At 42.7% G+C, this 12,593-nt stretch overlaps 2 protein-coding genes across 5 annotated transcripts in view; both read left to right on the plus strand.

The window, feature by feature from the left end:
- Positions 1 to 12,593, plus strand: part of LOC119499822 (trace amine-associated receptor 13c-like) — a 978,627-nt gene that overhangs the window by 678,001 nt on the left and 288,033 nt on the right. The window lies entirely within an intron of this gene.
- The window catches only part of kalrna (kalirin RhoGEF kinase a), a 160,995-nt gene that overhangs the window by 134,828 nt on the left and 13,574 nt on the right, over positions 1 to 12,593 (plus strand). For 2 of the 4 annotated variants that reach the window (XM_037788995.1, XM_037788996.1), the window contains exons 43-57: positions 124 to 267; positions 1,783 to 1,878; positions 2,285 to 2,403; positions 2,524 to 2,590; positions 3,519 to 3,622; positions 3,719 to 3,788; positions 3,885 to 3,971; positions 4,117 to 4,209; positions 4,297 to 4,347; positions 4,469 to 4,546; positions 4,703 to 4,888; positions 5,101 to 5,272; positions 6,537 to 6,754; positions 8,148 to 8,431; positions 12,297 to 12,462. In XM_037788995.1, the coding sequence (XP_037644923.1) occupies positions 124 to 267; positions 1,783 to 1,878; positions 2,285 to 2,403; positions 2,524 to 2,590; positions 3,519 to 3,622; positions 3,719 to 3,788; positions 3,885 to 3,971; positions 4,117 to 4,209; positions 4,297 to 4,347; positions 4,469 to 4,546; positions 4,703 to 4,888; positions 5,101 to 5,272; positions 6,537 to 6,754; positions 8,148 to 8,431; positions 12,297 to 12,462 (1,935 nt within the window). The remainder of the gene's footprint in view (positions 1 to 123; positions 268 to 1,782; positions 1,879 to 2,284; positions 2,404 to 2,523; positions 2,591 to 3,518; positions 3,623 to 3,718; positions 3,789 to 3,884; positions 3,972 to 4,116; positions 4,210 to 4,296; positions 4,348 to 4,468; positions 4,547 to 4,702; positions 4,889 to 5,100; positions 5,273 to 6,536; positions 6,755 to 8,147; positions 8,432 to 12,296; positions 12,463 to 12,593) is intronic. The other 2 variants (XM_037788997.1, XM_037788998.1) reach the window with 1 other exon arrangement.

Raw genomic sequence — 12,593 nt, forward strand, 5'->3', positions numbered from 1 at the left:
CTGCATATGATGATGAGTGTGATCAATAAAGTGATGTTTGAAATAGACGGTTTAATAATAAGGTGGTAAAAAGTGATTTTTCATTTTTAACTGACTGTATATTCTGTCTCTGCGTCCCTCCAGCGATTCCACAGTAAGGAAGGGAACCTCCTCTCTAAGACGCCCTCTGGGATGCAGAGCGGCGGTGAGGAGGAGCAGGACGAGGAGGCCCACACCCCTCTGCCTCCGCCCATGGAGATCATCAAGGACTCAGCTCAGGACGACAAGGTGAGAGCTTTCACTGCAGGTTTCTTCTAATCTTGGTCATTTAGGCTACATCCAAACTAATATGTTTTCTCCGTCCAGACGAGCCATTTCAGAATTAATCTCCTCCATACTACCATGCCCGAAAACACATCTCATATGACCATTACACTTGGCATGTGTGTGCCGGTGTAAACGGGAAGCAGCGCTGAACATTGGAATTGATGCAAAGCGCTCTAATAATAGCTCTCCTCCTGCGCATGTAGGCAGTAGTATCATTATAAAATGCAGAATTTAACTGCACAACAGAGATAACAAGTTCAGCAACGCTTGTAACTCGATATCCATGTTGAAATTAACTGCTGGTGGTCGAGGCTGATGTCGTTCCATTTCTTCCGGAAAAAGTGTCACATGATAGAGACGTGACGAATCAGGGAAGGACACTTCATGACTGATTAGACCATGGATGTATTAAGAGAACTGGATACAGCGTTGGACGCGGGGCCCCGTTCATTCCTATGAAAGTTGCTCAGTGGTGCATGAATCCGAAATGGCTCGACTTCCGTCTGGAAAAGTACCCGGATCTTGGGCACATGGAACATGCGCAGTAGCGTCCGCTCGGTCACATGACTCAGTCACGGGGTCCCAACGTCACGCCGTCGCCACGGTTTGCACTCCAGCCTCGGTCTGAGTTTCATTCACATGAACAGAGGAAGGGAAATAACTCTGGATTCCGCTATTAGTTTGTTTTACAACTTTAAAAACTATTTTTTTTAAATCAGGGCTATTGGAGTGTTCGTACTGGGAAGTTGATTCACCTCAAAAAAAATGATCCGCTGAGTTACAGACGTCTCTTTCCCAATGTAAGTCTATGGGAAAAAGTCTTTTTGGGCCCAATGCATTACGTGACGGACATGGAAGTTGCAGTACCGCCGTTTGGCCACTACGAAAATTGGGATTAACGACCGGCGCACTTCCTGGGGGCTTGGATTAAACTCAATCAAGAAGCAAACGTGGGTGTCTGCGTCATCGTTTCCAAAGGTCTCCGTTTCGGTCCATCCAGACTAAAACTCAACCACCGAGTTTTCAAACTAAAACAGCGTCAGCAGCGTTTTCAAACGTCTCAGTTTTAGTGGCTCAAAAACGCCGAGTAGTGTGGATGCTAGGTGTAAAGGTATTAGTGATGATTTTGCCTTAGAAACTCAAATAGATCTTCAGTGGAAGTTAGATTAACATGTAGACTTATAATGCCTAGAAGATGTCTGCTTTATAATTAGTTAGAATTTATCTCTCCACTAACATCTGTCAAACCTCCAGCAGCTTTTGCATTTACATGCTTCCTACTGATAAACTTCAGTTTTCTGTAATTTGGTATAAATCCTGCAGTGTGTCCACTTGCTGCTGTCCTCTGCTAACGAACTAACAGCTTTCACTGCCATTTTTTTTCCTTTTTTATTTTCTCGCTCTAACTCTTCTTCCTGCCTTCTCTCCTTCACTTCCAATCTTTCTAACATGCTTTTGATCCTCCTCCTCTCTCAGTCTTCATCCTTGCTAACGTCTATGCAGTCGTCCTCTGAGGTGCCCAGCGCTGCAGAGCTGGTTAGCGCCATAGAAAAACTGGTTAAAACCAAGATGGTGAGTGTGCGTGATTGTGTGCATGTATGGGTTGTGCACATGTACAGTAAAACAATGAGGCTAACTGTTTGGACGTCCAACTCTTTGCATGATTTGTAATTAGGAAAAGCAGAGGTGGGAGTTTTCTTTTCACCATTAACACAGGTTGTTCCTCATAGAGACTCCTGCTGCCCTCTGCTGCCAGGAAATAATATCATTATTCTGATGTTGGATTTTACCCGGAGGTTTTGCTTATTGAGCGTCTTAGTCTAAATAGAGGGTGCTGAATGTTGTTCATATTTTAAAGCCCTCTGAGACAAATCTATGATTCTGGTCTATATGAATTAAATAGACTTGATATAGGAGAATTTCTGTGCTTTTGGAGATTGGATCCCCTCTAATCACTGACCTCCTCTCATCTCTTCAGACTCTGGAACCAGGAGCGTACCCGGGCTTCTCTCCTCTCTCTCCACCAGAGCAAACTCCTCCCGTCCAGCCACGAAACCCTGAACTGGAGCAGAGAGCCAAAGCCATGAGAGGACGGATGTGAGTACTGTAGTGTATCATCACTGCTCCTGCTAATGCTCAAGGTCACATTACGTCCGGTAGTCCTGGTTGACAGTGATGACGTTTCCTCAGCTGATGTTAACTGTTTGTTCTGCTCAGGTTCGTCCTGAACGAGCTGATTCAGACGGAGAAGGACTACGTGAAAGACCTGGGCATCGTGGTGGAGGTGAGACACTCGCTGCTGAGGGATTACACACATCTGGGATTATATCTGACAGATTATTATCTTGTTGTAGTCTTTCTTTATGGTCATTTTTGTATGCCTCTGCGCCGGCGACAGCCACAGTTAGAGGCAGTTATGTTTTCGAGTTGTCTATCTGTTCAAGTCTCGGGAACACAAGATCTCAAGAACGCCTGGAGGGAATTTCTTCAAATTTGGCACAGACGTCCTCTTGGACTCATGGATGAACTCATTAGATTACGTTGGTCAAAGGTCACCGTGACCTCACGCCCGTCCCATTCTTGTGAACGCGATATCTCAGGAACTCCTTGAAGGAATTTCTTCAAATTTGGCAAATATTGGTGGTCAAATGTCACTGACCTCACAAAACATGTTTCAGGCCTCAACCATAGACTGTATATAAGAAGTGGACGTAGTCACCGCGATGTCACCCATTGGTTTTATGGACTGCCGTTTTGAAGCCTCAAAATTGGCATTTTGGCCGTCTTTGTTTTTTGCAACCAGAAGACATTTTAGGCGACCAAGAACATTATAATTTAACTTTCATGAAGTGAAAACACACTGTGAAAGGGTTAAAGTTCTATATGACGAAAACATGAACAACTCCAAGACCGGACAACGCCGTGGTAGCGACCTGTCAATCACAAGGTAGCCTCGCCTTAAAGCATCCCCTGCTTTATGGTCTATTTGACTCTAAATGGGACCATAATTTACTAAATGCCTCTTCTGCTGTAATTGTTAAGTTTATGATTATATTAATGTAACTTTGACACGAAAAAGGCTGACAAAACCCCTCCACACAACAATCTCAGCTCGATGTATACTGTTCTCCGGCGTTCTGGTGTTAATTTCTCATCACTAACTGAGTGAGCGGAGCATCCTCAACCTGCTGACCTCCTGTGACCTTCTGCAGGGCTTCATGAAGAAGATCGAGGAGAAGGGCGTCCCCGACGACATGAAAGGAAAAGACAAAATCGTCTTCGGGAACATCCACCAGATCTACGACTGGCACAGAGAGTGAGTTCAGCGTTGGTGGTCCGAAGGCTGGAAGCGGACCCAGAGAGGTCTCTGTTGTTCTGTTAACTAATAACGTCCCTCTTCTGTCTCCGACAGCTTCTTCGTAGGAGAGCTGGAGAAATGTCTGGAAGACAACGACCACCTTGCTGAGCTCTTCATCAAACATGTGAGTAAAACACTGTGTGATAATAATGGTGATGATGACTTTTGTGCTATTATATAATGTATTTGACCTGGAAAAAAATGTGTCTTTGTGTTACAGGAGAGAAGACTCCACATGTATGTGGTTTATTGTCAGAATAAGCCGAAGTCAGAATTCATCGTAGCAGAATATGACACATATTTTGATGTAAGTGATGTTTTGACTCTTTATGTTATAGTGTTAGTAGTTGTTTTCTGTTTTTTAATTCTGCTAAACAACAAAAACCTGAAGTTGAATTGTGACAAATTGATGAAAAAGAAGCATGCTGATGCTGTTGGTGTTTGTCTTCCAGTTAATCCAGCAGGACACTCAGTCCAGGTTGACCCTCAGTGACTTCCTCATAAAACCAATCCAGAGAATCACCAAATACCAGCTGCTGCTGAAGGTAACAGACACACTAATCCCCTATCTATCAGGCGTAATGTCATTATGTGTTTCTTTTATTTTCAATATTTCAATTGTTTCTCCTCAGGACTTCCTGAAGTACAGCTCCAAGGCAGGCATCGACTGCGAACAAATTGAGGTAAAAAACTCAATTTAAAGTGCTGAAATATCACAGTTTCCACGACACATGCAATATCCACTCTGCATTTACAGTCCTGAAGTGAACACCTAACCAATTATTTGAATCTCTCTTCTTACAGAAAGCGGTAGATTTGATGTCTCAGGTCCCCAAACTGTGTAATGACATGATGAATTTGGGTCGGCTGCAGGGATACGAGGTACGTTCACTTCCTGTTCTGCTCATTAATAACAGGTTTGCACACAGCACACAATCAGTTCACCCTCCACCTGTTCATTCCTGGTAATAATAAAGACAAACTGACCAATGAGCATTGAATGAATTGCGTCTGTTGACCGATCCGTGTTCTCTGCAGGGTAAACTGACCTGTCAGGGCAAACTGCTGCAGCAGGAAACCTTCTTTGTAACAGAGCAGGACGCCGGCGTCCTGTCGCGCTCCAAAGAACGGCGAGTTTTCCTCTTTGAGCAGATCCTCATCTCCAGTGAGCTGCTCAGGAAAGGATCGTCCACGCCCGGGTACCAGTTCAAGAAAAGCATCAAGGTATGCAGATAATGGGGGATAACATTAACAATGCAATCCCTTTTTTCCAGAGAAAATCAAGTCATGTTGTCCATTTGATCCCAGAAAAATCTGAAAGATCTATGACATAACCTAGGACACTGCGTCCAAAATACTACGGGGCAATGCCACGTACACTCCGACATATAAATTACAGCAGTCACCACCTTCCCTCTCCTCCCCTCCTCCACCAGATATCCTACCTGGGTCTGGAGGAAAGCGCGGACAACGATCCCTGTAAGTTCGTCTTGTATTGTCGCGGCTCGTCGGAGCGTTTCACCCTGCAGGCTGCCAACGTCGACATCAAGCAGATCTGGGTCCGACACATCCAGGGCGTCCTGGATGCTCAGAGCAACTTCCTGTCTGGTGAGAAAACACATTCACACGCACATTAAATATTCTCCTCTGAAGCATGATGTAATTTCTCACCCCCAACTAGAGACAACAGACGCGCCAATGGTCAAACTAGAGTGTAAAATAATGATGTTCCCCTCAGATCAGTCAAACACTGTCACTGTCTCTGCAAGTCTTGGCTTAGTGTTCTGGTATTTTAAAACCACGTCTGAAGAAACTGTTAAGTACGGAAGCCCTGAGAGGCAAGTTTAATTTTTTTTTTTGCAGGCAAAGTTTATCTGCTACGTACGGGATATTACTCCTACAGTACGGAGGAGGAGGTTTTGGCTAACATTGCCCTAAAAAAAATAAAGATTTAACCTTGCCTCTCAGGGCTTCTTAAAGTTAAAGCTCCCATATCGTGCTGATTTTCAGGTTCATACTTGTATTTTGTGTTTCTACTAGAACATGTTTACATGCTGTAATGTTAAAAAAAACCTTTATTTACCTCATACTGTCTGCCTGAATATACCTGTATTCACCCTCTGTCTGAAATGCTCCGTTTTAGTGCATTGCAACGGAATTGCATTGCTAGGCAACAGTTTGGGTCCATGTTTACTTCCTGTCAGCTGATGTTATTTACATACACTGCAACGGGAAATAAACTGGGACACATTTAGAATGTTTATGTTTAAAACCCTGTAATGGTCTATATATTGTATATTTGTGACATCACAAATGGACAGAAATCCTAACGGCTTGTTTCAAACGCACAATTTCTGCATATGGGCTTGTGTATTTCTCCATATATTGAGCGTTTTGATAGTTTAACAGTATTTATAAAGCACTTAAACCTGCTTTATAATATAAAAGACATGAAATCTCACCTTTTTTTTTACACTATGGTAATTTTTTTCATTTGGTTGTGACTTAGATCATTAGCTGAGTTTGTGTATGTTGTGTTTTTCTGATTGCACTTGAATGCTTTTAGAAAATGAAGTTTTAAGTCTCTGCAAGTATATTTTCATGGAGTGCTGGAAAGAATAAAACAATGGCTTCCCATAAGTACGTTTAAATCAACAATAACACTGCATTCTTTGAGAACAGGTCAGCAGTAATGTAAAGTGTGTGTAATGGGCTAAAACGTGCAAAAACTTGCACCTTAATAACACATAGGATCCAAAACTCTCATTCACGTCCAGAGGAGGGAAAACAACAAAACATCTGGAGAGTCAGCAGACCTGAAATGACGCCACTAGAGAGGAATATAAAATGTTCCATCTGTGTGTGACTGTAGCTCTCCAGTCTCCCATCGAGTACCAGAAGGAGAAGGGCGGAGCCGGCAGCAGCTCCTCGCTGACCAGAACCCGCTCGTCGTCGGGGAACCGGCCCGCCATGACGTCTCACAGCCGCCCGTCCTCGGCGGTCGGCCTCAGCGACAAGGAGACGGAGCGAGGGAGGACCCAGATGAAGGTGTCCACATCCAACGGCGGCTCGACGTGTTTCGACTCCAGGGTGAGTTCCTGCTAACAGCCTGCACACACGTGATGGGAGGGGAACTGGCTTGTTGGCTGGGATGTTTCATAATTTCTCAGCAGTTTTGCATACACACACAGCTCCTCTTCATTTTGCGGTTGTATAGTCTAGACATGGCCATTAAGCGTAGACTGCAGCCGCCAGCTGGTGAACTAGGACACGGAGCACACTTTTCACCCTTCATGCTGTCTGTTCAGCTTCCTGTTCCCTAAAAGCCAAGGTTAAAATCTGGGCTACTGCAGGTGTAGCAGCACACTGTGTGGGTTTATATATATATATATATATATATATATATATACACATACACACACGTACTGTACCAAGCTGTTATCCTCCTGGCCTACTTTGACTGAAAACATGTTGCTGTCTGCAGGAGGCTGGACAGCTCTGCTCACTCTGTGATTCACAGCCTGCCAAGCTCTTGACCCCTCGTCAAGGGAGAAATGTTCCTTAGAGCAACACTTTTACAGTTTTCTATAAGTTAAAGTCAACTAAAATGGAACAAAGACTACATTCTTAAAGGTCCCATATCGTGCTCATTTTCAGGTTTATGCCTGTATTTTGGGTTTCTACTAGAACATGTTTACATACTTTAATGTTAAAAAAACACATTATTTTTCTCATACTGTCTGTCTGAATATACCTGTATTTACGCTCTGTCTGAAACGCTCCGTTTTAGTGCATTTCAACGGAATTGCGTTGCTAAGCAACAGCTTGGGTCCATGTTAACATCCTGTCAGCTGATGTCATTCACATACACTACAACATGAAATAAACCGCGACACATTTAGAATGTTTACGTTTAAAACTGTGAAATGGTCTAAATATTGTAGATTAGTGACATCACAAATGGACAGAAATCCTAACAGCTTGTTTCAAACGCACAATTTCTGAATACGGGCTGTTTGTATTTCTCTGTATATTGAGCACTTCGATACTTTCACAGTATTTATATATAACTTAAACCTGCTTTATAATATAAAAGACATGAAAATCTCACTTTTTACAATATGGGACCTTTAAAGGATATATCCTGTAGTAAAATAACCTTTAAAAGCTGCGCCACTAACTCTGCAGATAGTTCGTATGTGCTTCTATGCTGATGCTCTGATTGTCATTGTTCTCCCTCCTCCTCCTCTTCCTCTTCCTCTTCCTCGGCCCTGACCTCCCTCTGTTCCTCCTCAGGTTTGGATCAGCTGTAATGGCGTCACAGCCAGCAGGACTGTCATCCAACCCACATAGACTCACCTTAACCTTTGTCCTCAAATTGTCCTCATTCCTCTCTTCGTCCGTCATTTCTTTTCTTTGGTCTCCTTTTTGTGTTCCCTCCCCCCCCTCTCTTCTCTTCGCCATCCTCTCCTCTGCTCCTCAGGACATCGAAGGCGGCTGTAACGGCGTCTCCTCTACCATGTTGGTCTCTCAGGACTACTCGGCGCTCAAAGAGAACGAGATCTGCGTCAGCCAGGGCGAGACGGTCCAGATCCTGGCCACCAATCAGCAGAACATGTACCTTGTTTACCGGCCGGCCAACAGCCAGTCGCCGGCGGCGGAGGGCTGGGTGCCGGGAAAAATCTTGGGCCCGCTCACAAAGCCCTTAAAAGACTCTTCTTCTACGTCCTCCTTCCCGGCGGCCGTGGCCGATGCCAACAACATCAAGTAAGTCCCCCCCCAACCCCACCCAGCACTTCTTTACCTGCAGACAGACGCACTTCTGGTTGGGCTTCGAACCAAGCACTCGGATTGGATGAGAGATTTGAGGTGACAAACTCTTGTCTTTTTTTTTTTTTTTTTGCTCCCATCCCCAGTTCCTCCCTCCCTCCTATACTTTACCCCTCCTCCTCCTCTTCCTCCTCCTCCTCCTCCTCCTCCTCCCTTTAAGAACGAACTCTTGGACCTCACAGGAGACTTTTTGTTTTTGTATTTTAACTCCTGACTTTGTCTTGGTGTTGCTCTTCGGAGGTAAAATGTACAGAACTGGTCTCTTACTGTCCGTCAAGCTGCTGCAGTGACAGTTTCATTTCTGAGCCATTGACAGCTCTGTGGCAACTACATGAAAACGGATTTCAGGCAACCGAACTAAAACACACACACACACACTGATAATGTTCCATGTAAACGAGTACTGAGGATTTATCCCACAGAAATAGACTGGATAGAAAATCTTGTAACTTGTAGATGACTCTGGAAACCAGAGAGAGAGAAAACTATTGACACTCATGTGGAGCTAAAACCGGACTCTTATTTCAGTTCCTAACACCCTGCTTTTTCTTATGTTTTTGGTATATTTTTTTTCTTTTTACTGTTTTTTGAAAAGAAAAAAACCTCCCCTGGGGCATTCAGGTGGACTCAGCCCCGTTCTCCGCAGTGGAGAAGATTTATTTTGTTGTCTGTGGCAATCTATACACGAGTTTGTGTTTATTCCTCTTGTTGTTGTTGTTGTTTTTCTGCCTTGTTAATTATTATTTTATTTCACGGACAAAGTTGGATTTTGTTTCCTCCTCCATGTTGATTTTGTTCATTATGTCGGCAGTTCACTGTACAAAGTTAATTTTGTTTTTTTTTCGACTGAGGCTCTCTAGAACATTCCTGTTTAAAAAAAAAAAAAAAGAAGAAAAATCCCTTTTGCACTATTTAAGATGAGAAAAAATATGAATGAAGTCAGGCTGTGCAATATGTTGCGTTTAATGGCAACGGTCAGCATTGTACTGTTGGTAGTCTAACAACTAATGATTTTAAATGTATTTTAAATATGTAAAATAAACCTTTTGGACTTGAGCATGAGTTAGCAAAGCGACGTGAAGGTGAAGTTGTTTTGTTCTGCGTTAGGCTGAAGATGATTGTAGTTTTTAATATTTGTAAATAAACTACAACAGCAAACGTTAAACTGAGCGGTCTGCCTGCTTCTGTGTGCACTGATGGAGAGACACATTTAGGAGTGAAGTGACTAAAGGGGCTGGCTTAGGACAGGGGTCAGCAACCTGCAGCTCTTCAGCTCCTCTCCAGTGGCTCCCTGTGGATTTATAAAAATGGAAATGAATAACTGTTTTTTGTTTACATTTTCATTTTTATTTATCATTGTTGTAGGTCTACGGTACGACGGTACGACGGTACGACGGTACGACGGTACGACGGAGTGTTAGGGCCACATTGAGGAAAAAAATAAATCTGAGATTTCAAGAATAAAGTCATAGGTTTACGAGAAAAAAGTTGTAGTATTATGAGAATAAAGTCATAATATAAAGTAGTAATTTTACGTGTTATTTTAATTTTTTCTCATAAGGGTATAACTTTATTCTCGTGATATTACGACTGTTTCTTCTTAAGTTATGACTTTATTCTCGTAATGTTACTACTTTTTTCTTGTAATATTATGACTTTATTCTGGAAATGTTTTTCCCCTCAATGTGGCCCTAATACTCCGTAGTACGTTTACACTTGGGCCCTCACTGCATTAGACTTATATACTAAATACTTAGATTATAAACATTGTTTCCTTCATCACAATGTTTTGCGGCTCCAGACAGATTTTTTTTTTTGCCTTAAATGTCTCTTTTGATAGTAAAGGTTGCTGACCCCTGGCTTAGGGGGAACATGTACTGAGGTTATATTTTAAGTTTATGTTATTTCTATAGAGGATCTTTTTCAGGAAATTAGACTGAAAGTGAAAAGATAAAACAGGGTTTTATTTATTACAAATGTACAAGTGTATAAAGTGTTACAGCACTGAAGGTTCTTTCACTAGAGCAACAGGTATACAATTACTGTCTGCACCTTTTCCCTGTATGTTTAATTTCAGCTTTTTGTATTTGTTGTTATTGTAGTGACATTTCTTTTGACCTTTTTCGTTTCAGTTTTTACTAACCACAACGGTTTGACACTCCACAGAAGTTACAAACTTTAAATATAAATTCAATTTAAAAAAACAAAAAGGTGAGAACAGGTCTGTTTTGGTTTAATGTCAATTTTGCAAAAGAAAGGAACATTTTTCATGTTTTTTAAAAGTGAGTATTAATCACTAATAACTGCTTTATGTTTATGAATTGAGAGGAATTATGTGAGCAGGGACTCTGGAAAAAAAACTGCTTCCAAGTTTATCTGACCTGACAAGAGTGGCAAAGAAGTGGTTAATATGACATGACACTTAGAAAAAGTATTATTGAGACAGTGAAATGCATTTTGAACGAACTATGGAGGATTCTTCCATACATTATCTGCTCCTCGTTCAAGAGTAAATTAACATAAATGAACATGAGTTAATCGTGAGTCTACAGGAGACACGAGCGTGTTGAGCTGCAGGTGTGATATCCTGCAGGTCTTCATAACAGTTACCAGTGTTTGTCTGTGGTTGTGTTAGAGGAAGGTACAGTATGTTACTGTTTCTCTCTGTCGCTCTCTCCTCCAGCCTTACTTTATCTCTGTCTCAATAAAGTCAGACCAGTGTCTTTCTGTCCCTCTGTCCGTCCTCTCCTGTCTCTTAATGGACCAGAAGAGTCTGGCTGCAGCTTTAGGGCAACAGCGACCCCGTCAGGACCCTCTGCTACAACACACAAACATTTAGATTGAGGAATCTATGGAGGCCAGAGAGTGACGAACACAATATACAATGAACCTTTCATTAATATTTTTTCAAAAAAGTTATTTTTTTAGTTTTTTAGTTTTATCTCTATTTATGAAAACGCTTCTCATTTACAGTATCTCATAGTTATGTGAATAGTCGAAAGTCAGTAGGTATGTCACAATACCAGAAATTTAGTAGTTGATAGCAATACCCGTGAAATTCCATGATTACCGATACCCAATTCGATACCACAGTCAAAAACAAAAATAAAACGATAAATCTCGTTTACCTCAACATTTACTCCTTTATTACAGTATGCATACTGTCTTTTGCAAATTTATTATCAATCCCTGGTAATCCGCCTAAAGTTTCTCGCCAAAAACAACATTTTACTTGATTACATTTGAACACATCATGATAATGTTATAATCTACCTTCGCTCCAATGCTTATTTTTACTGAATAGAGCTTGAACACATCATAATGTAACTAAAAGCAACCTATGTTAGCTGTTAGCTCCGTTAGACAAGCAGAACTGTGCTGCCCACCGGCTGCTAACAGCTAATGTTACTAGCTCTCATTCTGCTGATTTGAACACAGACTTGTTTTTCACAATGTAGCATAATCAGGGAAATTTTCTATCATCCACGGGACGATGCAACGCCGCTAGTCTTGGGCTCTGTTCCCCCGGTACCAGCAGTACCTGTCGACTTAGTACCGAAGTTCTCGTGACATCCCTAATTGTCTGAGTAATTTTCTTATACAGCAATCATGAGGAAGTTTAACACTTACTGGCAGAAAAGGGCTTCCATATGTCTGTTAGGCAACCACATGGCAGCTCCAGAAGGTTTCTGAGGAGGTCTTGACCTGACAGCCATGTTGCCTCTGCAGCCAGGCTAAGCTGGACTCCGCTGAGCTTGTCTCTGATTGGCTGCTTGACGTTTCTCGTTCCTGTACCGTACAGGAAGTCTCTGTCGTGGAACACACTGCGCGCCAGGAAGCGCGCTGAAGCCGCCAAGGACATCTGCGCGGTGGGGGTCAGAGGTCAGGAGAACGGCCTCCTCCGTAAGCCTAAAGAAACCACGCCCCCTCCGCCGCTCGCCTCCCCCGCCACCAGGGCGAAGGGCAAAGTGAGTAAAGCAGGCCGACGGCGCACGCTGCTGATGTCATATGTGTGTGCCCAAACCCCCTCACCTGCCCCACTTGGTTTTTATTTTTCTTCTTAACCCGTGTGTGTGTGTGTGTGTGTGCGCGCACGTGT

Source organism: Sebastes umbrosus, chromosome 13 (assembly GCF_015220745.1).
Source record: "Sebastes umbrosus isolate fSebUmb1 chromosome 13, fSebUmb1.pri, whole genome shotgun sequence".
NCBI lineage: Eukaryota > Metazoa > Chordata > Actinopteri > Perciformes > Sebastidae > Sebastes > Sebastes umbrosus.